We start from the raw sequence: 24,563 nt of genomic DNA, 5'->3' as shown, positions 1-24,563 counted from the left end.
CCCCAACCCTCTCCATCTCTCTCCCCCCAACCCTCTCCATCTCTCTCCCCCCAACCCTCTCCATCTCTCTCCCCCCAACCCTCTCCTTCTCTCTCTCCCAACCCTCTCCATCTCTCTCCCCCCAACCCTCTCCATCCCTCTCTCCCAACCCTCTCCATCTCTCTCCCCCCAACCCTCTCCATCCCTCTCTCCCAACCCTCTCCATCTCTCTCTCCCCCCAACCCTCTCCATCTCTCTCCCCCCAACCCCCTCCCTCTCCATCTCTCTCCCCCCAACCCTCTCCATCTCTCTCCCCCCAACCCTCTCCATCTCTCCCCCCAACCCTCTCCATCTCTCTCCCCCCAACCCTCTCCATCTCTCTCCCCCCAACCCTATCCATCTCTCTCCCAACCCTCTCCATCTCTCTCCCCCCAACCCTCTCCATCTCTCCCCCATCTCTCTCTCCCAACCCTCTCCATCTCTCTCCCCCCAACCCTCTCCATCTCTCTCCCCCAACCCTCTCCATCTCTCTCTCCCCAACCCTCTCCATCTCTCTCCCCCCAACCCTCTCCATCTCTCTCCCCCCAACCCTCTCCATCTCTCTCTCTCTCTCCCCAACCCTCTCCATCTCTCTCTCCCCAACCCTCTCCATCTCTCTCCCCCCAACCCTCTCCTTCTCTCTCTCCCAACCCTCTCCATCTCTCTCCCCCCAACCCTCTCCATCTCTCCCCCAACCCTCTCCATCTCTATCCCCCCAACCCCCTCCATCTCTCTCCCCCCAACCCTCTCCATCTCTCTCCCCCCAACCCTCTCCATCTCTCCCCCCAACCCTCTCCATCTCTCTCCCCCCAACCCTCTCCATCTCTCTCCCCCCAACCCTCTCCATCTCTCTCCCCCCAACCCTCTCCATCTCTCTCCCCCCAACCCTCTCCATCTCTCCCCCAACCCTCTCCATCTCTCTCCCCCAACCCTCTCCATCTCTCTCCCCCCAACCCCCTCCATCTCTCTCCCCCCAACCCTCTCCATCTCTCCCCCCAACCCTCTCCATCTCTCTCCCAACCCCCTCCATCTCTCCCCCCAACCCTCTCCATCTCTCCCCCCAACCCTCTCCATCTCTCTCCCAACCCTCTCCATCTCTCTCCCCCCAACCCTCTCCATCTCTCTCCCCCCAACCCTCTCCATCTCTCTCCCCCCAACCCTCTCCATCTCTCTCCCCCCAACCCCCTCCATCTCTCTCTCTCCCCCCAACCCTCTCCATCTCTCTCTCTCCCCCCAACCCTCTCCATCTCTCTCCCCCCAACCCTCTCCATCCCTCTCTCCCAACCCTCTCCATCTCTCTCCCCCCAACCCTCTCCATCCCTCTCTCCCAACCCTCTCCATCTCTCTCTCCCCCCAACCCTCTCCATCTCTCTCCCCCAACCCTCTCCATCTCTCTCCCCCCAACCCTCTCCATCTCTCTCTCCCAACCCTCTCCATCTCTCTCTCCCCAACCCTCTCCATCTCTCCCCCAACCCTCTCCATCTCTCTCCCCCCAACCCTCTCCATCTCTCTCCCCCCAACATTCTCCATCTCTCTCCCCCCAACCCTCTCCATCTCTCTCCCCCCAACCCTCTCCATCTCTCTCCCCCCAACCCTCTCCATCTCTCTCCCCCAACCCTCTCCATCTCTCTCCCCCAACCCTCTCCATCTCTCTCCCCCCAACCCTCTCCTTCTCTCTCTCCCAACCCTCTCCATCTCTCTCCCCCCAACCCTCTCCATCCCTCTCTCCCAACCCTCTCCATCTCTCTCCCCCCAACCCTCTCCATCCCTCTCTCCCAACCCTCTCCATCTCTCTCTCCCCCCAACCCTCTCCATCTCTCTCCCCCCAACCCCCTCCCTCTCCATCTCTCTCTCCCAACCCTCTCCATCTCTATCTCCCCAACCCTCTCCATCTCTCTCCCCCCAACCCCCTCCCTCTCCATCTCTCTCCCCCCAACCCTCTCCATCTCTCTCCCCCCAACCCTCTCCATCTCTCCCCCCAACCCTCTCCATCTCTCTCCCCCCAACCCTCTCCATCTCTCTCCCCCCAACCCTATCCATCTCTCTCCCAACCCTCTCCATCTCTCTCCCCCCAACCCTCTCCATCTCTCCCCCATCTCTCTCTCCCAACCCTCTCCATCTCTCTCCCCCCAACCCTCTCCATCTCTCTCCCCCAACCCTCTCCATCTCTCTCTCCCCAACCCTCTCCATCTCTCTCCCCCCAACCCTCTCCATCTCTCTCCCCCCAACCCTCTCCATCTCTCTCTCTCTCTCCCCAACCCTCTCCATCTCTCTCTCCCCAACCCTCTCCATCTCTCTCCCCCCAACCCTCTCCTTCTCTCTCTCCCAACCCTCTCCATCTCTCTCCCCCCAACCCTCTCCATCTCTCCCCCAACCCTCTCCATCTCTCTCCCCCCAACCCCCTCCATCTCTCTCCCCCCAACCCTCTCCATCTCTCTCCCCCCAACCCTCTCCATCTCTCCCCCCAACCCTCTCCATCTCTCTCCCCCCAACCCTCTCCATCTCTCTCCCCCCAACCCTCTCCATCTCTCTCCCCCCAACCCTCTCCATCTCTCTCCCCCCAACCCTCTCCATCTCTCCCCCAACCCTCTCCATCTCTCTCCCCCAACCCTCTCCATCTCTCTCCCCCCAACCCCCTCCATCTCTCTCCCCCCAACCCTCTCCATCTCTCCCCCCAACCCTCTCCATCTCTCTCCCAACCCCCTCCATCTCTCCCCCCAACCCTCTCCATCTCTCCCCCCAACCCTCTCCATCTCTCTCCCAACCCTCTCCATCTCTCTCCCCCCAACCCTCTCCATCTCTCTCCCCCCAACCCCCTCCATCTCTCTCTCTCCCCCCAACCCTCTCCATCTCTCTCTCTCCCCCCAACCCTCTCCATCTCTCTCCCCCCAACCCTCTCCATCCCTCTCTCCCAACCCTCTCCATCTCTCTCCCCCCAACCCTCTCCATCCCTCTCTCCCAACCCTCTCCATCTCTCTCTCCCCCCAACCCTCTCCATCTCTCTCCCCCAACCCTCTCCATCTCTCTCCCCCCAACCCTCTCCATCTCTCTCTCCCAACCCTCTCCATCTCTCTCTCCCCAACCCTCTCCATCTCTCCCCCAACCCTCTCCATCTCTCTCCCCCCAACCCTCTCCATCTCTCTCCCCCCAACATTCTCCATCTCTCTCCCCCCAACCCTCTCCATCTCTCTCCCCCCAACCCTCTCCATCTCTCTCCCCCCAACCCTCTCCATCTCTCTCCCCCAACCCTCTCCATCTCTCTCCCCCAACCCTCTCCATCTCTCTCCCCCCAACCCTCTCCTTCTCTCTCTCCCAACCCTCTCCATCTCTCTCCCCCCAACCCTCTCCATCCCTCTCTCCCAACCCTCTCCATCTCTCTCCCCCCAACCCTCTCCATCCCTCTCTCCCAACCCTCTCCATCTCTCTCTCCCCCCAACCCTCTCCATCTCTCTCCCCCCAACCCCCTCCCTCTCCATCTCTCTCTCCCAACCCTCTCCATCTCTATCTCCCCAACCCTCTCCATCTCTCTCCCCCCAACCCCCTCCCTCTCCATCTCTCTCCCCCCAACCCTCTCCATCTCTCTCCCCCCAACCCTCTCCATCTCTCTCCCCCCAACCCTATCCATCTCTCTAACCCAACCCTCTCCATCTCTCCCCCATCTCTCTCTCCCAACCCTCTCCATCTCTCTCCCCCCAACCCTCTCCATCTCTCTCCCCCAACCCTCTCCATCTCTCTCTCCCCAACCCTCTCCATCTCTCTCCCCCCAACCCTCTCCATCTCTCTCCCCCCAACCCTCTCCATCTCTCTCCCCCCAACCCTCTCCATCTCTCTCCCCCCAACCCTCTCCATCTCTCTCCCCCCAACCCTCTCCTTCTCTCTCTCCCAACCCTCTCCATCTCTCTCCCCCCAACCCTCTCCATCTCTCCCCCAACCCTCTCCATCTCTCTCCCCCAACCCTCTCCATCTCTCTCCCCCCAACCCCCTCCATCTCTCTCCCCCCAACCCTCTCCATCTCTCTCCCCCCAACCCTCTCCATCTCTCCCCCCAACCCTCTCCATCTCTCTCCCCCCAACCCTCTCCATCTCTCTCCCCCCAACCCTCTCCATCTCTCTCCCCCCAACCCTCTCCATCTCTCTACCCCAACCCTCTCCATCTCTCTCCCCCCAACCCTCTCCATCTCTCTTACCCAACCCTCTCCATCTCTCTACCCAACATTCTCCATCTCTCTCCCCCCAACCCTCTCCATCTCTCTCCCCCCAACCCTCTCCATCTCTCTCCCCCCAACCCTCTCCATCTCTCTCCCCAACCCTCTCCATCTCTCTACCCAACATTCTCCATTTCTCTTACCCAACCCTCTCTTACCCCGACCCTCTCCATCTCTCCCCCCCTCCCCAGGTGCTGGCCACAGGCCTGAGCGCCCTCTACTCCTCCCTGCCCAGGAAGATCGAGGTGCACGGGGACGACTGGCACGCCCTGCGGCGTGAGGACTGGATGGGCGTGTCCTCGCTGGTGCTCTTCATGAACTCGCTGGAGTTCTGCAACGCCGTCATCCAGGTGGCCCACCCCCTGGTGCGCAGCCAGCTGGTCGACTACGTCCACAACGGCTTCCTGGTGCCCGTCATGGGCCCCGCCCTCCACAAGGTAAGGGGGGGGTTGTTATTGGTTAGATTAAGTGTCTGTCAGGGTTAGATGGGACGTCATTGCGCGGGAACACGTGATGATATGGTATATCTAACTTACTTGTCATGATTTGAATATTGTGAAATATGGTGTCATTTTATTATTTAAATACAATTTGAATATTTGTTTTATAGTCATATTACAGGGGCTGTGCGTGTGCAGTGCACTGTAGGCTACAACACAGTAGCTATGTTGTCCTGGGGCAGCAGGTGACAGACAACCACAGTGACAGAAATGAGCACATACAGTACTGCGCAAAAGCCTTAGGCCGCCACCAAAGAAAATAATGTTTAAAGCTATTTTTCTGGGAAGTAAGTGTTTATTTGCTCGTAAAACACTATATAAAACATAAACATTAATACAAAAAAAGTAGTACAAATGTCTTAAGAATAAAAAAACAACAGTAGCTGTCCCTGGTGTAGGTTGGGAGTCTGAAGAGAGTCTGAGGCACCTTTATTGAATCATGGACCAAAATATGAATTTCTTGTTTTTAAAAGAAGTTGGTATTTTGTATGACCTCCCTACTGTATTCAAACCAAACAGTGATTTACTCATGTCTGTTTATTTCTCATCCATTAAACTTGCCCGCCCCCCCCCCCTCTCTCTGGTGTGTGTGTGTGTGTGTGTGCGCGTGTGTGTGTGCGTGTGTGTGCCAGTCCTCGGTGGACGAGATGATCGCCAGCACCGCCTACCTGGACCTGTTCCTGCGCAGCGTCACGGAGACGGCGCTCCTCAAAACCTTCCTGCGCTTCATCCTGATGCATCGCCATGACAACGACACCATCCTGGACACGCTGCTCACGCGCATCAGCAGCAACTCCAGGGTCAGTCAGAGAGAGAGAGGGAGGGAGGTAGAGAGATAGAGAGGGAGGGAGGGAGAGAGAGAGAGAGAGAGAGAGAGAGAGAGAGAGAGAGAGAGAGAGAGAGAGAGAGAGAGAGAGAGAGAGAGTGTGTGTGGTGGGCTAGGAGATGACAGGATATGCATGTGCAATACACAACGCACATTTCTTATAGTGCTGCAAGTAAGAAATAAAAGGAATTCAACACAAGCGCGTGTACACACACACACACACATACTCACACACACACACACACACCTGGTACACACACCTGGTATGTACCCACCGGTGTATACAGCATAATAGATGGAAGCCCTCTGTCTCTCTTCCAGCTCTGTATGGTGTCTTTGAGCCTATTCAGGACTCTCCTCTCCCTCAACTGTGAAGACCTCATGTTGCAGCTTGTTCTCAGGTAGTGTGTGTGTTCATGTTCATGAGTGTATTTGTGTGTGTGTGTGTGTGTGTGTGTGTGTGTGTGTGTGTGTGTGTGTGTGTGTGTGTGTGTGTGTGTGTGTGGACGCGCCTCTGTATGTGTGCCTGTGGCTGTTTGCGCACTGTTGTGTACATATGTCTGTGTTTGCGCATTTGGGTGTGCGTTTGTTTGTTGAACTAGTTTCTTGCTTGGAGCCCTACAGGTTGTGTGTGGGTGTGTTTGTTTCGCGCCCAGGTATCTGCTGCCCTGCAACCACGTAATGCTGAGTCAGAGGCGAGCCGTCAGGGAGACCGATCTGTACGGAAAGTCGGCAGACAAGTTCCTCTCGCTCATCCCAGAGTGCTGCCGCCTGAGCACACTGCCCTCTGGTGACCGGGAGGACGAGCCTGCGCTCTGGGGGAAAGGTGACCGCACCCTCCGTGTTTTACTCTCTTGTGTTTCGTGTGGCTCTAGTCTTATAATAATAATAATAATAATAATAATAATAATAAAACTTTATTGGTATAGCCTTTCATACAAATAAATGCAGCTCAGAGTGCTTTACAACAGAATTTACATGCACCGCACAGAGTGCTTTACATAAAAATAGACATAAAATGAACAAAAAGCTGGAAAAATAAGATGAAAGGTAAAACAATAAAAGAAGATAAAGATAAGAAACCAAGCAAAACACAACCTTTGACCTTCTTATCTGGACCGACTAGAGAAAAGTGCTCTGCAAGCAGTAGGCGACCTCAGTTGAGTGTAGTTGGGCGGGTTAGGGTCAGGGTTGGGGTTAGGGTCGGGGGTTACGGGAGATGAACTCCTCCTCTGTCCGTCGTGCAGATGTGTGAAGCGTTACTGCGCCCTGACGGTCATCTCTGTCTCCCCCCCCTCCCTGCAGTGCTGGGCAGCCCGGGGGCGGAGCCAGCGCCGACGCCGCCCAAACCCAGCACGCCGTCCCGCCTGGCGCTCTTCATGCGCCAGCAGAGCGCCGGCGGAGGGGGCGGGGCTCCTCCTTCCTCCTCCCCCACCACCGAGACGGTCCCCTCCTCCCCCCGCGGGGGGGGCCACGGCACGCCCCCGCCCCCCGACAGCCCCATGCACCAGCAGGGCGGGGCGGCCGAGTGTCTGGACTGGGAGCAGGGCTACCTGGAGTACCTCAAGGACGCCCGGCGGGGCATCGAGCTCTGCTCCTGGGCCTGCCGCCAATGGTCGGCGCCGTACGACGGCGAGAACCCCTCCCCCGGCGCGGCTCCGCCCCCACCGCCGCCGGCCACCTCCAACCCGTCCCTCGCCATGTTCCCCGAGCACTTCTCCTTCCAGCAGGGAGGCGCGGGGGGAGGAGTCGGCGGAGGGAGCAGCTCCTCCCCGGGCCAGCAGAGGGCAGCGGCGGCGGCGGCGCGCTCGGAGTGGAGCAGCTCGGAGAGGGACAGCGGCGAGTGGGACGTGACCTTCGGGAAGAACTGCATCAGCCTGACGCCGCGCACCAAGAAGCGCAGCCTGCAGAGGGAGGAGCTCCCCGAAGCCGCGCCCCTCACGCCGTCGTCGTCGTCCTCCTTCGCCCCTCCCGCTTCTGCGGCCGCTCACCTCCCCCCCGCCCACGCCGCCCACCAGGCTGTTTACAACGGGACGACGGCACAGGGGGACGCGTGCGCCGACCGCCAGGATGGAGGGATGGAGGTGAAGAAGGTGAAGAGAGACCTGGGAGATTGTCTTTCCTCCGCCGAGTCCAGTCAAAACGGCTCGGTCGGCGCCCGCCCCGCTCAAACGGCGTGTGGACCGGCCCAGCCTATGTACAGCGAGGGTCCGGGCGGCGTCGGTTGCGAGCGGCCCGCGCCTCGCCCTCAGCAGCCCCCGAATCCTCAAACCCCCCCGGCCCAGCCCCCCGCGCCCGACAACGCCGACAACCCCGCGCCACCCCCCGTCCCGCCGACATCGGGCCTCCCGGAGGCGGGCCTCAGCAACCAGGGGCTGGAGTCGGTGGAGAGCCTGATCGAGGAGCTCCTGGAGCGGGCGCCCAGCGAGGACCATCCCCCCGGGGACTCCAACGGCCAGGGCATCAGCATCGAGGCCTTCACCCAGGAGCTGAGGGAGCTGGAGGACCGTGTCAGGGACCGCCGGGGGCCCCGGGCCCCGGAGGAGGTCGCCCGGGACCCGCCCCTCTCCTCGGTGGCGGCGGCGGTGGCGGCGAGGCAGGAGGAGGAGCTGCTGGACGCTGACCCGAGCGCGGCGGCGGCGGACGCCAAGGGGGAGAGCTCGGCCGCGGGGGTGCTTAGTCCAGCCAGACCCCTGGGACAGGCAACCTCACAGCCCTACACAGGTACGAGACCCCCGCAGGACCCCGGACCCCGTTTTCCCATCTGATCTATATGATCTATATCTAGTAGCTGACCGATAACTAATAAATAATACAGTTTACCTACACCTGCAATTTTTTAACCAGCGTGTAAATTATGAACATTAAGGTGTTTCATTCTTCATACTTGGATGCGTAGCACCATGCTGCTACAAATTATGTAAAGTAATTTAAAGCAGCAAATCCACATTGTCCTTTTAAGATGGAGGTGTTGCTGTCGATGACGTCAGTGAAAGGTTTGGCCTAACCTCAGTAAGCTTGTTCATAATGGATAAAGATGGAGCCCGTGGGATATTGAATTGACCAGCCACCTGGTGTTGTGAGAAATGAAGCTGTGTGTTACTTAAATGTTTTATGTTTTGTTTTATATTATTATCATGTTTTATAATATTATCATGTCTTTTGTCCTTTTTGTTTTCATGCTTTTTGACGTGTTGGCTTCAGGTCATTGAAATTGACGGCTGCACTTCCCTTTGATGTTCAACATCAACCGAGTCGTTTTGACGTGTATTTTGCCAACGAGGTCCAGGTGTGCTCTCAACACCCCCATTCTCCCTCTCTCTCTCTCTCTCTCTCTCTCTCTCTCTCTCTCTCTCTCTCCTCTTACCCCCCTCCTCTCCCTCTCTCATTCACCTCCCCCTCCTCCCTCCCTCCCTCCCTCCCTCCCTCCCTCCCTCCCTCCCCTCAGGGCCCTTCATGGTGGTGCTGTTGGCCAAGCTGGAGAACATGCTCCAGAACTCCCTGTACGTCAACATCCTCCTGACGGGCATCGTGGCCCAGCTGGCCAGCTACCCCCAGCCCCTGCTGCGCTCCTTCCTCCTCAACACCAACATGGTCTTCCAGCCCAGCGTCAAGTCCCTCATCCAGGTACCTACGGGACCCGCTGTCTAGTGCATCAACAAAGAATGTGTTTATTAATAGACTTCCTGTATGCTGGGCTAGCTGTGTGTGCAGGTTATGGGGAAAACAACAAAAAATCCCTTAACTAATTAGCAAACACTGACGTTCATTTCTGATTTCCACATGTGACTTCTATCGAAGTATACTTGATGACGGCCTAGTCGCTAAAACGTCTTGTTTTTTTAGATTAAAAAGCAATTTGAAGATCTTTTTGAACGTCTAATTTTTTTTTTGAGTGCGTTCCTATCTGTCCATTAAGTGTATTCTTCTTTGGGTTATACGCACCAGAACTACTTTGAGACACCGGTTGAGCGCAATGGTAAATATTCCCCCCTGAAGCATAAACCGTGAGAATCTCTCAGCAAACATTGGGCGTGTGTAAATCATGTAGATCCTAGAGGGCCCTTCAGAAGGAGACTTGTCTCGATCCTGCGCTGTGTCCCGTAGGCTTGGCTGCATCGCCTGGTTGCTTTAGCGTAGGACGTATAGGAACTCAAGGTTCTGTACACCTTGAGTTCAAACGATGCCTCTGGGTGCTTTGGGGAATAGTCCTATATAAACTCAATCCTGCTCGTCCGGCTGCTCTGCCTAGTGTTCTTTTGCTCTCTACTGCCCTCTGCTGTTTCTACTGTAGTCTACATGACCTGCTGTCTCCTCATTAAATCCCTTCTGCATCCTTCTATTCCCGCGCGACTTCCACTGGACTCTCTGTCTACTAGTGAAAAGCAATCTCTGATTCAAGGCGATTTTTATAAATTTATTTTTTAAATCGACGAAGTCGTATTGTACTCCCGCCCGCGTCTCTCCCCTCCCACCTCAGGTCCTGGGTTCCGTTAAGAACCGCATCGAGGCGTTCGCCACCTCCCACGAGGACTTCCCCGCCATGCTGAGGAAGGCCCAGCGCTACCTGGCGGCCCGCGGCAAAGTGGACTGGTCCGACTCGCCCATGGGCGTGCCCACCCTGAGACGCTCCGACTCCCTGGGTGAGTTGAACAGTCAGATGACCGGCGCGTGCGCTCCGCACACCTCTGCAGACACACCCAGTCTCTCACACACACACACACATTTTAACACACACACACACACTTGTACACTAACTCTGCCCCATTTACAGTGCAGCCTAGAGGAGATGTAGCTAGGGAGGAAGAATAATAGCAGCCAGGCGATGTGTTGAGTTGTTTCGGGGTAAATTGGGTCATCTGCGTCCCCCGGGGTGGTCATGGGAGAGGACAGCTAGCAGGAGGAGAGGGCGGGGGGACGTTGCTGTCCTTTGATGCTGATGTCTGACCTTGTCCCCAGATTAGGATTATTCAATCATCTCAGTTTTTCCAAAAATCAACGGCAACAGCAGGTCTCCTGTGCTTATGAGCGGAGGTGAAACACGGCGCCGCGGACGCTCCGAGCGTCACGTGACTTCGACGGAGCGCCCGATGTCACGTGTCTTCATCTTTTTATAGCGCGCCAGATGTTTTAACCTGCTGGATCTGGCCGGCGGAAACTCCCACCTCCTCGCTCTGGCTGGACCAGATGTTTAACCGAGCGCAGACAGATGTGCAGTTTATAGCCTACATTCCAGGCCTGAGCGATCATTTGTGTACTGTAGCAGATGAAGCCATGGGGCTGATTCCCGCGTGTATTGAGTTCCCTCCATCCTGTGTGTCGTTTCAGTGAAGAGCCGCAAGCCGTCGCTGGGCGACCTCATCCTGCGCCACACCAACAGCCCCACGCGGGCGCGGCACGCCGCCCAGCTGGCCCTGGCACACGTGCGCGACGGCGGCCAATCGCTGCACAGCGCCCTGTTCCGGGGCGGCGGGGGCGGGGCCTCGGGGCTGGAGAAGCAGGCGGAAGCGCTGCGGGTGAAGAACGCTGTCTACTGCGCCGTCGTCTTCTCCGAGTTCCTCAAGGAGCTGTCGGCGCTGGCCCAGGAGCACGCCGTGGCCATGCCCTACGTCTGCGGCCAGGACGCCGAGGAGTGACGCCCGCTCGCCGGGGGCGCCGACTCCCTCCCCGCCACCAGAGGGCGGACCGGAGCTCGTAGGGAGGACGTCGTTTGTATGAAAGAGACAAAACAAGGACATGTCTTGTAAGGGACATTGAGAAAATTCAATGGCATTTTTACGATAAGCAAAGTCTATATGTATAGGAGGAGAGAGCCTCCTCTGTTGAAATAATACTGTGCATATCATGTATATAATATTTATGTGTATGTAATTATACACGCCTTGAAATCTCAGTAGTTGCTCTAGATTTTCGGGAGAGCAGCCTGTACAGTGCATACACATACCATGCCATAGTAGGGTGGCCCAGTAAAGCCACAGTAAAACATGAAGTAGATGCACATTCTCAGTGCTAGTCAGCACTGTTCTTCCCTATAGGCTCTACTGTACGGACTCTTGCGAGGGATTTCCAGGATCCGTGGAGAACATGGTCCGGAAGGTTCCGTCCTCTTATCATGAATAAATTGGGCAAAGGAGACCAAAAATGTTTAAAAAATATTTTCTTTCTTTTTTGATTTTGACGGACCAGAGCACTGAAATAGTCGTTAACTCTTCCTGGAACTGGGCAAAACAGCTCGGACCATCTCGCCAGGACACGCCCCTTTCAAGAGGCATCACCTCAGCCAATGGAAGAGACCGGTTGAGCGGAAACTACAGGAAGTGGCCAATTAACCGGCCTGTACGATTGGAGCATCTCGAGAGGACACCTTTTTTTTTGTTTATTTTCTACAAACGCATCACCTCATCAGGTTCACGGGGGACATGGAGAAGGAAAGAGGGGGAGACCTTTACACCCTTCCAATGACTAACCCCTGCACTATTTACTGGGAAACACTTTGGGGCAATTTTTATTACGACTCCTTAATATAATTTTACATTTCAATTGTTCTTTTTTTTTTCTCTCTTTTTTTTTAGTGAAACATTTTCTGACATATCAGTTGCCATTTGTTAGCAGAGGTTCTCAGCTTGTGTACGAGCGTTGGCGCTCGCGTGTTCGGTGCCGTGTTAAGAGTCCAACGCCCTTCTCAAAGGAGGAACACGCTCCAGTACGTTAGCGCACCACCCATCCCGTGGCCATAGGAAAGGGTGTCTCAGTTCTCTGATAGAGCAGGCAGTCATATTCTCACGCTTCAGCTAGTTCTAGTCTGTGAGTGTTTGAAGGACTAATCATTCGATTTAGATTCTTGAGACTTGAGCAGAAATACCTTTGCAGTGGGGGTGTGGGGGCATTGAAGCTCCTCTCTCAACTATGTCAGGCCTCATGGTTTTCCTGATGTGGAATTAATTGGTTTGTTCAAGCCGTCAGTGGTTCCAAACCTTGAAATTGTATATGATTTGCATCAGGCTTCTTCCATCTTCAGTGTGAAGTGAGGTGATGATGACATACCGTGGTCACATTGGGAATCTCAAACCAGTTAAGTTTTAAATCTCAGATCCCGTTTAGATACAGTATGCCCCTACTTCAAAGAGCACCTTTACAAGTTCACAGTCGCAGTATGCATAGGGATATGTGCTGTTCTGTTCAGTCACTCAAAGCTGAACAATACTTTAATCTAGCCCCAATTATGAGAGAACGATAGTCTTTAGACAGTAATACCCTGAGAGATAGTAATACTGTGATTGTATCTAGTGTAAGGTCCATTCATTCTGAGGTACCAAGTAAAGGCAGGTTTCCTGCCCGAGGAGCTGGGTCAGCTAGACCTATAACACAGTTCCAGTCGTTAGCTTATTTATTCTTGAGTTATGAAGTTGAGAAGCTGCGCCCACAGTGTTTTCTTTGTTTGTTTGTTCTTTTTTTGTTTTACCAAAACGGACACTTTGATCACTTTATTTTTTCGATATTATTATTGTTTCAGTTTTGGTTGTTTTGAAGCTGGTGTGTGTGTGTGTCAGCGTGTGTATGCCTGCATGAGTGCATGTTAAAGTCCATCTGTCAACGAAGCCTTAGTGAAAAGTTGAGAACTTTTGCACATCCTTTCCACCCCTCCAGCTCTAGTAGTCGGAGCCACTCCGTGCACTGCCATCATTTCACATATCCAATTTCAGGACACCGAAATTGGATATGCCATACTGTACTATTGAATTACTGTCACGCCTGATGACTATACAAAAAAGCCATAGCTTACAGTAGTTTTTTTCTGGAATGTCCATATTTTCATTATTACTCTCTTTTATGTTGATTTAATTGGAACTGTCACAATATGTTCAAGACGTCCTGCGGCTGGACTAGCCCTTTGAAAGAACTACAAAACTAGGTTCATTTCATTTCAAAAGTAGGAACAAGAAACGACTTGACTTTGTGTCAGGGAGCAACGTACCCATGATCCTCCCCTTCAGTCGGCCACTAGCCTAGCGCGTCACATGAAGCCTGCAGAGGTCAGGGGTGAGAGGAGCATGTGCTGATTATGGAGGAGGAGAGTGTAGTGTTTTCAGGACGCCATCCGTCCTTCCATCTGTCTGTTCAGTCTTTTACCCATCAGGCTGTTCACCTCCAGTGAGATCTCGCTCTCTGAGAAGAAAAGAAATTCCTTTGACGTTGGAGTGGCTTGTATAGTCTCATTTTTCAAGCAGGGTTTTAGTTTTTGTTGTGAGGTTTCCAGAAGGTCCATACATACATACATACATACATACATACATACATACATACATACATACATACATACATACATACATACATACATACATACTGTAGAGCTCATTCTTCTTTCTTGCCATTGCAACAGATTTGCTGTTTTCTGACCACAAATTGATCACTCATTGCTCGAGGCTACTCTTTGATCAAGTTGGTAAACGATTAAGACATTGTCATTTGATTTGATGGGATATTGTAACCGATCAGTTAATTTCTCAGCCCTGCTCATTTTAATTTTAGCGAATAGGTACAGGCCTAACTGTAAGAGGTGTGTCATGTACAAGTCCTAGAGCGTTAGCTACTCCTGCACTAGACCCAGTCCCATCCAAGAGCGAAGCGAATCGTCAATCCTAGGTTGTCTGTAAAGTATGCAGAGTGGAACATACTGTATGAATACTAATCTGAGTTTAAGCTATCTGTATATGAGAGAGTACTATTGAATTAGCTATATTAATAATAGAGCATTTACCTAAACCTTTTATTTGTGGATGGATTTGTAAACCGAAAAACTGTTATTCAACTGTATTGATTATTCAATTGATCATTTATTGCATTCGGACATCCGTCCAGTTTTTCAAAACCAATGAATGTAGTTGTTCATAGTTCATAGTTGTAACTTGAACTGAACAACTCAATATCACAAAAACAAACCGGTCAACCTTCAGTAGTTTTCATGTGATTGGCTTGTGCATTATTATGTTTTTACAGTATGTGCCATCGCCATTTGAGTTGGAATTAATGCTTGTTTGGGGACGTTTCATTTGAAATATACGGCCTGATCACTTCCTGCTCAGTTTGATTCTGCGGTGAAAGGACAGGCTTGCCCAGAGGTGATCTCTCCTGGAATCTATGCAAACATGCTCTGGTGTGGGGAGATGGGACTACAGTGAAGCGTGTAAATAATGTAGTAACCGATGGGTCTTAGGAATACGGAGGCATCCGACTTAATTAACAGGACTGAATGAAAAACACAAAATGATGAATGTTGTCAGAACTATTTTTCTATATTTTAAATTGAAAAAAATACAAACACATTGTGGGGAAAAAAAGCTGTAAGAAACACTAAAAAAGGGAATGTTTTTATTAATTTATAAATGTTTTACCTAGCAATATTGAAAGTGTCTGATTCGTTTTATTGCACATTTTCTCGATCACATTATATCTGTATGGTGAACTCTCCAAAACCGTTTTTTTCTGGGTCTTGACCTTGACAAGTATTGGTACTGTATGGTTATCGTGGTAAGAGGTTCACTCTGTTTGTTGATGCCATGCCACTTACACTTTCACACACTCACTCACACTCACTGGAACTGGCTTCTCCCAAGGCGTGTGTCTGGCAGATAGTACATCTGAAAGTCTAAACTCTTACTAAGAGTAAAAGCTTATTTTTTAACCTGTCATAACCGCTGTCCCTCGCGGCCACAGCGGAGTGACAGCCCGACGTGAGCAGCGCTGGCGATTCACACCAGCTCCCTCTCATACCCCACATCCGCTTCTGTGATCTGGTAGCAGTGACAGTCGAGATTCACTCTGAGCCCCTAATCGGTTCACGCTAACAACCCTCGCTGTAGCTCTGTGAAAAACAGTTGATCTCGGGCGTGAGGTGGCAGCGAGACATGGTGATGACAGGTTTAGATTCAGGTCTCATTGTGGACAAGAGTGACCTCTGTGAGGTCAAAGGCCAACCAGAAATTGAGCCATCTGTCCAAATGTGACTATTCCACGATTAGGCCTAATGCATGATGAGAAATAGTAGGTACACTATAAGGATATGGAAATTGTGGGGGAAAAAGCTGTAAGAAACACTAAAAAAGTGTCCACATTTATTAATTTAGAAATGTTTTACCTAGCAATATTGAAAGTGATTTGGTTTTTTTTTGCATATTTTATCGATCACGTTATATCTGTATAGTGAACTCTCGAAAACAAATTTTTCTGGTTCTTGACTTTGACAAGTAATGGTATGGTTATTGTGGTAAGAGGAGACCTCTTCCACTATGATACCAGGTGAACCTTTTCCACTGCATTGTACCAGGTGAACCTTTTCCACTGCATGGTACCAGGTGAACCTTTTCCACTGCATGGTACCAGGTGAACCTTTTCCACTGCATGGTACCAGGTGAACCTTTTCCACTGCATGGTACCAGGTGAACTCTACTCAACTGCTGTCTGTTTTTGGGTGCTGCCTCCGTGGTTGTATGATGGATGGCTGCTACTGCAAGAAGTACAGTAAGAGTTACAGTAGGTACGTAGCTACAGACAACTTGTAGACGCCGTGCGGGAGTTTCTGCGACTGCCAATTTATGAGTACTCTGAAAGGTCAAAGATTTTCCACTGTTTCCTCCTGAGAGGGAATTCACTTTCCATTACTCTCATTTAGCGGACGCTTTCATCCAAAGATACTTACGAGGGCTAGCTGCAAGGTATCACAAAAGCCTTATTTCCACTGTGGTGCCGAACCGATACCGTGCTCAAACCGCCCGCTCCGGACCCGTGGGAACGGTTACCGTGTCTGTTTCCACCTCTCGGGCTGTTGCGTTCCACGGAATGTTGTTGCTATGCAACGTCTCGCTCGTGCTCTTCACATTTCTACTAAAGAACGGTTCTGCTTCACTCAGTACGGTTAGACAACCGTGCCATGGGAACGGTTCTGCGAACGGTTCTGGGCCCAACCGGTCCCATGTGGAAACACCGCCGGAACGGTTACCCTGCATGCTCAGAACGGTTCGGCACGACAGTGGAAATAAGGCTTTTGTGTCATCTACCCTGACACTAGCATCCGCTCACCCACACACACACTCATTTGGAACAGCGAGGAACAATTAAGGGCCCTCGCCACGTTGAATATGATGGAGCACTCGCTCCTGCCCTCAACACTTTCAACGGCCGACACGTCTGTATATAGTGTGACAAAGTGAAGCGACGCGGATTGAGGTCAGAGGTCGCTGATCTAATCAACGTGGGAACATTCAACGTTCTGCTGGTGATACACGGGTACAGTATCCCTCCTTCTATTCTTCCTTTCTCCCCCTCTTTTCTCTTCCTCTTTTCTATTTCGGTCTCTCAGTGTAAGATCAGGCGGTGGTTGAGTCATACTCCTGCAACACTCCCTTCTGTCATGTCTCTCCCTCTCCTGCTCCTCCACTCCCCCTCTCTCTCTGTCTCTCTGTCTCTCTCTCTCTCTCTCTCTCTCTCTCTCTCTCTGATGAATTTGATACGAGTCACAGCTGAGAAGGGGGCAGAACAGCTGCTATACACGACTTAATTCCAAGATCAAGGGCTTTTCCTCAGACACGACACAATTAGTGAGATTGGCTCGTTCCACAAGAAATTGACTCGCTCTCAAAGGAAACTCGTTTGATATTACATTAAGTTTGAAGAGCATAAACTCTTCAATAACAATTCAATAACAATTTGCCTAAGTCTCTGTGTAGACCGACATGGTGGGTTTTGCAAATGTTCCCATATACATGAAAGGAACACTGGTTCTGGAGAAGTCTAGTCAGTTAGCTTTAATCACATCAAGGCCGAGTCTTGGATGTTCTCGCTGGCTGATTTGTCACCCCTCTCAACCCTCACTTTCTCATCCTCACCCACTCAACTGGTCTCCCTTTCCTGTACTGGAGCTTCTCTCCTCTCACTAATGCCTCTTTTCCAACTCCTCTCCACATCCTCCTTTCTCCTTCCTCCTCTCATCCTCTCCAGTCTGTCCTCATCCAACCTCTCATCCTCTCTAGTCTGTCCTCATCCAACCTCTCATCCTCTCCAGTCTGTCCTCATCCAACCTCTCATTCTCTCCAGTCTGTCCTCATCAAACCTCTCATCCTCTCCAGTCTGTCCTCATCCAACCTCTCATCCTCTCTAGTCTGTCCTCATCCAACCTCTCATCCTCTCCAGTCTGTCCTCATCCAACCTCTCATCCTCTCCAGTCTGTCCTCATCCAACCCCTCATCCTCTCCAGTCTGTCCTCATCCAACCTCTCATCCTCTCTAGTCGGTCCTCATCCAACCTCTCATCCTCTCTAGTCTGTCCTCATCCAACCTCTCATCCTCTCTTAACCTCCTCTCCCCCTTTCCTCCTCCCCTCTCCTCCCTCTTTCCTTTCTTGTCCTTTCTTATCCAGTCCCTCTTTCTCTCCTAACTCCTTCTTCCCCCTCTACCTCCTCCCCCTCCCTCCCTCCCTCCCTCCCTCCCTCCCTCCCTCCCTCCCCCCCCCCCTCCCTCCTCTCCCTCCCTCCCTCCTACCCCTCCCTCCCTCCCTCAGCTCCCCTCCTCGTCGTCGTCCAGAGGCAGCAGTGCCTCGGTGGAGATCTCCTGCTCCCCCTGGTAGCCGGTGGAGTCCTGGTGGAGGTCGCTGGTCCCCGGGGGGGTCAGGTGGACGGCCGAGCTGGACAGGGTGGAGCAGACACGGACGGCTGGAGGGACAGCGGAGGGGAAGAACACAGTGGATAATGAACTCCTCTATACACTGTAACTCTACAGTAAGGGATCGTAAGGGGAAAGTGCCTAGAGTTTGTGTCGTTAGATACAAGATACAAACTAGGACTGTTGATACAAGCTGAGTATTTGATAAAAAGAGTGTGTTGTTATGCAGTTTTTGGTGGGTTGTGGACACGAACAAGTACATGAACGTCGGATTTTCCTATGCATCAGAGAGAAGATGTCCAAGGCAACACAAAATAAGTATATAATTATTATTATTTTGAAGTGTTGCCTTTTGACTTCTCTCTGATGCATCGGATACCTCCTGAGTCCAAAAGAGCACCTTCACCGTTTACTATGAAGTTCACCTGAGGAACGCTGTAGCCCTCTCCTTCCTCTTTCTGGTCTGATTATACTATTTGTCCTTTGCATGACTGAGGGAACAGTATAATATTTCTCATAGACAAACAGCTACTGTATTAAACAGAGTGCCACTTGAACAGGACAGAAGGGCTGCTCACCAAACTGCGAGAGGACGCCCATCGTCCTGGGCTCGGCCGGCCTCCCCGCGGTCAGGGCGTGGTAGTCCGGCGAGCCGAAGTGGGCCCACCTGGCCTGGGGGTGGAGGTAGCTGCCCTCCCAGCCGTCGCACACCTCCACCAGGCCCGAGGGGGAGACGGACAGCCTGAGGCAGGAGAACGCCAGCGGGGTGTCGGGTCCGAGCTTCAGCTCTGTCCTCCTCTCTGTCCCCAGAACGCGCAGCCTGATGTCGGAGCTGCAGTACGCCTGGCTCACCTGGAGGGGGAGCGAGGGAGGGAGGGAGGGAGGGAGGGAGGGAGGGAGGGGGAGAAGAGAAGGATGGAGAAGGCCGGTTCATACTCCCGTCTGGAAACACGTCTGTTCCGCTCCCAACGCAGAGGACTCCCGGTGTACTGCGGACCTTCTTGGTTTGTGAAAAAGTGTTTTAAAAAATCAGCAATACGGACTCAAAAGTAATTTACTGGTCAGATGCACGTGGCCACGAAGAATACTGTATCGGCCAGCGTTGTACACGAAGAGAAGCTCTTTAAGTTTAGACGTAATTCACTTTTTGTCAGTTTTCACTTTGTGTCACATGTTCTCTAATCCCTCTCTTTCTTTTCTCCTCTCCATCCCTTTTCGACCTCCCTGCTGTCTCACCAGATACAGGCGGTGCACAGAGTCCAGCCATGGCAGGTTGTCCCTCAGGACCAGCTGTTTGTGGGGCGCCAGGGAGCACACCGCCGCCTCCGTTTCCACGTGGCCCACCTGGACCCGCACCCGTCCCACGCCGTCCAGAAACTCCTCGTGGAGGAAGTCGCAGCACGCCGGCCCCTGCCTCTGCAGCGAGGCCACGGGGGAGGAGGCCCCGGGGTCGTCCAGCAGCCCCCGCAGGGGCCCGAGCGGGAAGAGGCTCCGGACCTTGCGCATCCTCAGGGAGCGCTCCACGCGCTTGCCGATCACGCAGAGGGGGCGGAACAGCTGGGCGTCTCCCAGGTGGGGGACGGCGGTGACGTTGTGGCCGCAGAGCGCCGAGGCCACCTGGGGAAGGAGGGAGGAGGGAGGGAGAGAGGAGAAGGAAGGAAGGAAGGAAGAGGAGGACAAGTTATGAGAAATGACACGAGGCGATTAGTTGAATCCTAATCTGAAATAGTGACCTTGGGCCTGATCCAAGATGGCGCCGACCGCGGCAGCCACAATTGATAACCTCTTAAATCCCGCCCCCTTTACACCTATCAACATGTCCTCTACTTCATGTTAGGTGTGCTATTCTCTCTCCTGCCCCCTGCATTTTTGCACTATACTGAATACTGACTACTGTCTCTTTTGTAGGACAAATGCACTGCTAGTTTTGCACTGTTTGTATTTTGCACTGTCCTGTCCTGTTTTTGCACTGATCCATTTTTTTGTCGTTGTTGGCTCCACAATGTCGCAAAAAAAAATCCTACTGTATGTATGTCAAGTACAAATGGCAATAAAAGGATTCTGATTCTGACAATAACCTGTTAATTTCAATCAATGCATGATTCATGAAATATTTTTAGGACAGACATTTCCCATCCAAGATTGGGCCAAACGGGGGTGCTGACAAAATGATAGTTGGGGTGTAGAAAGAGGAACAAACATTCCATCAAAAAGCCCACTGCATCTGCTACAGAGAGGACATACAGTAGGCTAGATCACCAGCAGATCTTAGAGCAGTGGTCACACGCAAGGCATATAGACCAGTGGGCCATTTCCTGTTGTTCATAAACTCAGTTTCAACCATAAGGGACATTTGCCTTTAAATAGCTAATTACAAATCCCAGCACAAACAGTACCATGATGCTCTTTCCCCACTGTATGTGGATACTTTATGTGGATGGGGGCAAACCATAACATTATGCTCAAAACTGAATATAGCAAAAATGAACGTACATCTCAGTATGTTCTATACTCTCACCTTGTCCTTGACATGCTGCCAGATGTTATCTGCCATGTCCATAGCAAGTGAGTGGCCATGGCCCCGGCTGGTGCAGGCTGTGTTGTTGTCATGTTGGTCCATGGCTGGTATTCGGGTCGGTAGGAGCTCTGATGGAACCAGCTCTGCTTAATTTACGCTTGACGAAGGGTGGGATTCCAAATGGGTTCAAAATATTGTGAGTGGCATTGTGACATCATAAAGCATTGTGACATCATAAAGAGAGCCCTGTGTGTGAGTGGCATTGTGACGTCATAAAGAGAGCCCTGTGACATCATAAAGAGAGCCCTGTGACAGGATCACATTAGGGAGAGTTTTTTTTTTTTTCTTGTTTTTTTCTCCCACCACCACCTTTGGGAGGACATAATAGTATTTTGTTAGGTAGAGTTTGCTGTCACTGCTTTTGTGGCATTTCTATGTACTGTAGACAGTTGCCAAGAATAGACACAATCAAATTAAGTTTCTCATGCTCCAGTTTTAATCAAAGTAAAAAAAAAAAGAAAGCTTGTTAGGTGTTTAATAAAGTAGAAAATGGTTCAGGCACATTATTGGCATTGTGGTTTTGTATTAGTCAGTTGTAACATTGTTGTGTCATTCAAGCATTTTCTGTCAAGCCAACATACAACCAGTATGGTATGATGATGGTTCAGACATAAAGATAGAGAGAGAGAGAGAGAGAGAGAGAGAGAGAGAGAGAGAGAGAGAGAGAGAGAGAGAAAGAGTCAGAGAGAGAGAGAGAGAGAGACAGAGAGAGAGAGAGAGAGGGGGAACGCTGGAGTGAATTGAGTAATAAGCCCAGGAGAGAGAGCCCCTGTCCCGGGAGGCGTGTAAACAGTAGACCTTTCCCAGTCTGTAGGTGTGAGTTTCCCAGCCTGTGATCAGTCTGTAGGTGTGAGTTTCCCAGCCCCTGGTCTGTAGGTGTGACTTTTAGCACCTCTCCTGTAGCCTGGTGTGTCGTCCTCAGGCACCTGCTGACCCTAGAGTCAACACACACGTGCAGCTGCAAACACACACTCCGTTGACCCATCTGCCCGCTTGCTAGACCAGCCGCCGGAGGTGTGAAAGTCTCAACAGGAGCTGGTCCGTCTACCTAAATACACACGCATGCACGCACGCACGCACAGACCCACACACACACACACACACACACACACACACACACACACACACAGAGCTCTGAGATCGGCCAACTAGAGAGAGAAGCTTATAAAACAAGAGTTTGTGGAATTGAGAAGTGACATACAAAAGTAGGAATTAAGGCCTTTTCAAGCCAGATGACGTGGGCTTTTTAAGTGAGGGGCAGACGACACTCCCAAACACGTTTACCACCTGTTGAAGATAATGTAATACAAATCTACCCCACCAGATGTCGCCCCAAACTCATATAAGGTTGTGGTGGAAGAGCCTAGTGGACAGTCCCGTTTCCAGGGTTATATTGAGCAATTATTCAATCGTAATCTAAACATCAATAACTAATGAGTGTCTGCGCTGACACACAAGTGAGGTTAGTTTTCTGGCTTTAAGTAGCCTAGTCTCATAAAATGAAGATATAATAAGGTATAATCAACTATCAAATAAATTGACAGCCATTCACTCTTCTCAGGCATAGCCTACTTTTAAAAGTGTTTGGCCCCATTCCGTCAGAATCTGCCCGGCAATAGAAGATGGAAAGCTCAAGGTCACGGATATTAATACCACCGTATTACATGGCCTGTGCCCGCTAAGTGACACACAAGTTGTTTACAAACATGCTTCTATGGAGATGACGCCAGTGAGTGTAACTTCACCCAGAAATAGCATAGCCTAAACGGTCTACCGGTCCGGTAAAGTGATGAATCTCCCCCCTCTCTCTCTCTTTCTCTCTCTCTCTCTCTCTCTGTCTCTCTCTCTCTCTCTCTCCTCCCTCTCTCTCTGTCTCTCTCTCTCTCTCTCTCCTCCCTCTCTCTCTCTCTCTCTCTCTCTCTCTCCCCCCCCCCTCTCTCTCTCTCTCTCTCTCTCTGTCTCTCTCTCTTTCTCTCTCTCTCTCCTCCCTCTCACCGGCCCCGCCCCCTCCACGGGAGATTTAAAAACGAGTCTTGCAGCGCGGGAGGGTTTAGATTCGAGGTGCTTATGAGGGGTTGACCACGCAAGGAGCCGACAGGACAGGAGTGACTTTTTCATACCGCTGAGTGAATATTGGATACACCCGTATTACAAAACAATAGAAACAGAAACAATCATGAAGTCTCCGAAGCTGAAGTCTCAAAGCAAATGTAAGTTTCCACTTGGTCATCACAGTGAGGACAAAGCGGAGGCTGAGACGTCATTCTGCAGCCTAATTCACTTTTTGACTTCCAAGAAGTCCTGTTAGGAGCTTTATAATGTGCATATTTCTGTTTTTAATAGCCTAGATCCTTGATAAATTGTCAGGCCAAAGAGCAAACTTTATTGAAAAAGTAGCCGCACATTTTACGTTTAGACTACTATAGGCGTAGGCCTACGCTTCTTACCTGCATCCTTACAATTTCAGCTAAATTCCTTGAGGAGGACGATCTTAGTGATGTGCTGTGTGAGTTTGACGCCGTGATCGAGGACTTCACGTCGCCGGTGGAGAAGAGACACTTCAGATACGACGAGCATCTGAAGACCATGAAGAGACGGAGCAGCGCCAGCGTCAGCGACAGCGGCATCAGCGACTCAGAAAGTAAGAGAGATGAGAGATGCAGCCACACAGATACGTTTGTAGAGGGAATGTAATGTAATGGTGGGAATTAAGTCAAAACCGAGACCTACAGGTGATCTATACCAATGGCATTCTTTCAGAGGATTTCACTGCTAGTTATACAGATTATGCAAAACTATACAGAATGCACTTTGAGTCTGTGTGCACCACTTCTGCTCTGCCAGCAATAGACCTGCCTTTACCTCTTAGCGCCCCTGGTAAGTGGTTCGTCTTGGTCTGCTGGCAAACAATACAGAGGCACACACACACACACACACACACACACACACACACACACACACACACACACACACACACACACACACACACACACACACACACACACACACACACACACACACACACACACACGCCCTCCTTGATCGGAGTCCAGAGATCTTGGGGTTAGAGGGAGCTACTGCAGCAGCATACTTGGCAGCCGGGCCCCGTATGGAGAGCCAGCTGTGGCTCTGTGGCCCTGCGGTTGTCTCAGGTTTGATTGTAATAAAGCTCAGCGCGTCGTTTCCCAGTCGGTCCGCAGGCTGCGTATTACCATACCGTACACCCACTAACCCTGCTGAGACGCCTCGGGCCCTTAAGCTCTAACGGCTACCCAAATGTGATAGGCTCCCACACACACACACACACACACACACACGCACACACGTTCTAAAATATGCTCCAGGTCCCCTGGTGAATGGTGATTTAATTTCACAGCCACATGTGAGCGGGCTGGGGTTTCAGAGCGAAGATGTGAAAAGAGCTCGAGAGATCGGCGTGTTCTAGAAACTCCGGCCTGTGGAATAGTTTAAGGAGCTCGGTTTTATCCAGTTTAGCAGACTAGACGGTTCCCAAGACAGTCTAGGCATCTATTTGCACAATCTTAGATGCAATAGGGAGAATGTTGAACTATTTGTCCTTATACTTGTGTAATAACCCTTATAAGTACACTGCTACTAACAACAATCTAATGACATTTTGATGAGTCGTAAAAGTCCAATCATTGCTTTATAGCTAGTGTTAAATGCTTCTTGTATTGTTTCACACTTTCAACAGTGTTGCGAGGCTAATTGCAGCGTAAAACACAGCACAAAAACAGTTACGCTGTGTGTGTGTTTGTGGGCG

The 24,563-nt window shown here is 51.7% G+C and overlaps 2 protein-coding genes across 3 annotated transcripts in view; both read left to right on the top strand.

Annotated features, from left to right (window-relative positions):
• Positions 1-11,825, top strand: part of fhip1b (FHF complex subunit HOOK interacting protein 1B) — a 32,405-nt gene extending 20,580 nt beyond the window's left edge. Inside the window, exons 5-12 of the mRNA XM_084452240.1 lie at positions 4,414-4,659; positions 5,355-5,522; positions 5,870-5,949; positions 6,205-6,374; positions 6,854-8,272; positions 8,997-9,175; positions 10,029-10,191; positions 10,877-11,825. Of these exons, the coding sequence (XP_084308366.1) occupies positions 4,414-4,659; positions 5,355-5,522; positions 5,870-5,949; positions 6,205-6,374; positions 6,854-8,272; positions 8,997-9,175; positions 10,029-10,191; positions 10,877-11,184 (2,733 nt within the window). The 3' untranslated portion in view covers positions 11,185-11,825. The remainder of the gene's footprint in view (positions 1-4,413; positions 4,660-5,354; positions 5,523-5,869; positions 5,950-6,204; positions 6,375-6,853; positions 8,273-8,996; positions 9,176-10,028; positions 10,192-10,876) is intronic.
• An 11,037-nt stretch (positions 11,826-22,862) lies between these two features.
• The window catches only part of rgcc (regulator of cell cycle), a gene marked incomplete at its 3' end in the record, with an annotated part of 8,125 nt that continues 6,424 nt past the window's right edge, over positions 22,863-24,563 (top strand). For both annotated transcript variants that reach the window (XM_084451794.1, XM_084451793.1), the window contains exons 1-2: positions 22,863-22,989; positions 23,247-23,420. In XM_084451794.1, the coding sequence (XP_084307920.1) occupies positions 22,956-22,989; positions 23,247-23,420 (208 nt within the window). In that variant the 5' untranslated portion in view covers positions 22,863-22,955. The remainder of the gene's footprint in view (positions 22,990-23,246; positions 23,421-24,563) is intronic.

The sequence above is a fragment of the Borostomias antarcticus genome, assembly GCF_949987555.1.
Source record: "Borostomias antarcticus genome assembly, chromosome: 17".
Taxonomy (NCBI): domain Eukaryota; kingdom Metazoa; phylum Chordata; class Actinopteri; order Stomiiformes; family Stomiidae; genus Borostomias; species Borostomias antarcticus.
The sequence above is the reverse complement of the archived record's forward strand: the minus strand, read 5'-3'. Positions and strand labels throughout refer to the sequence as shown.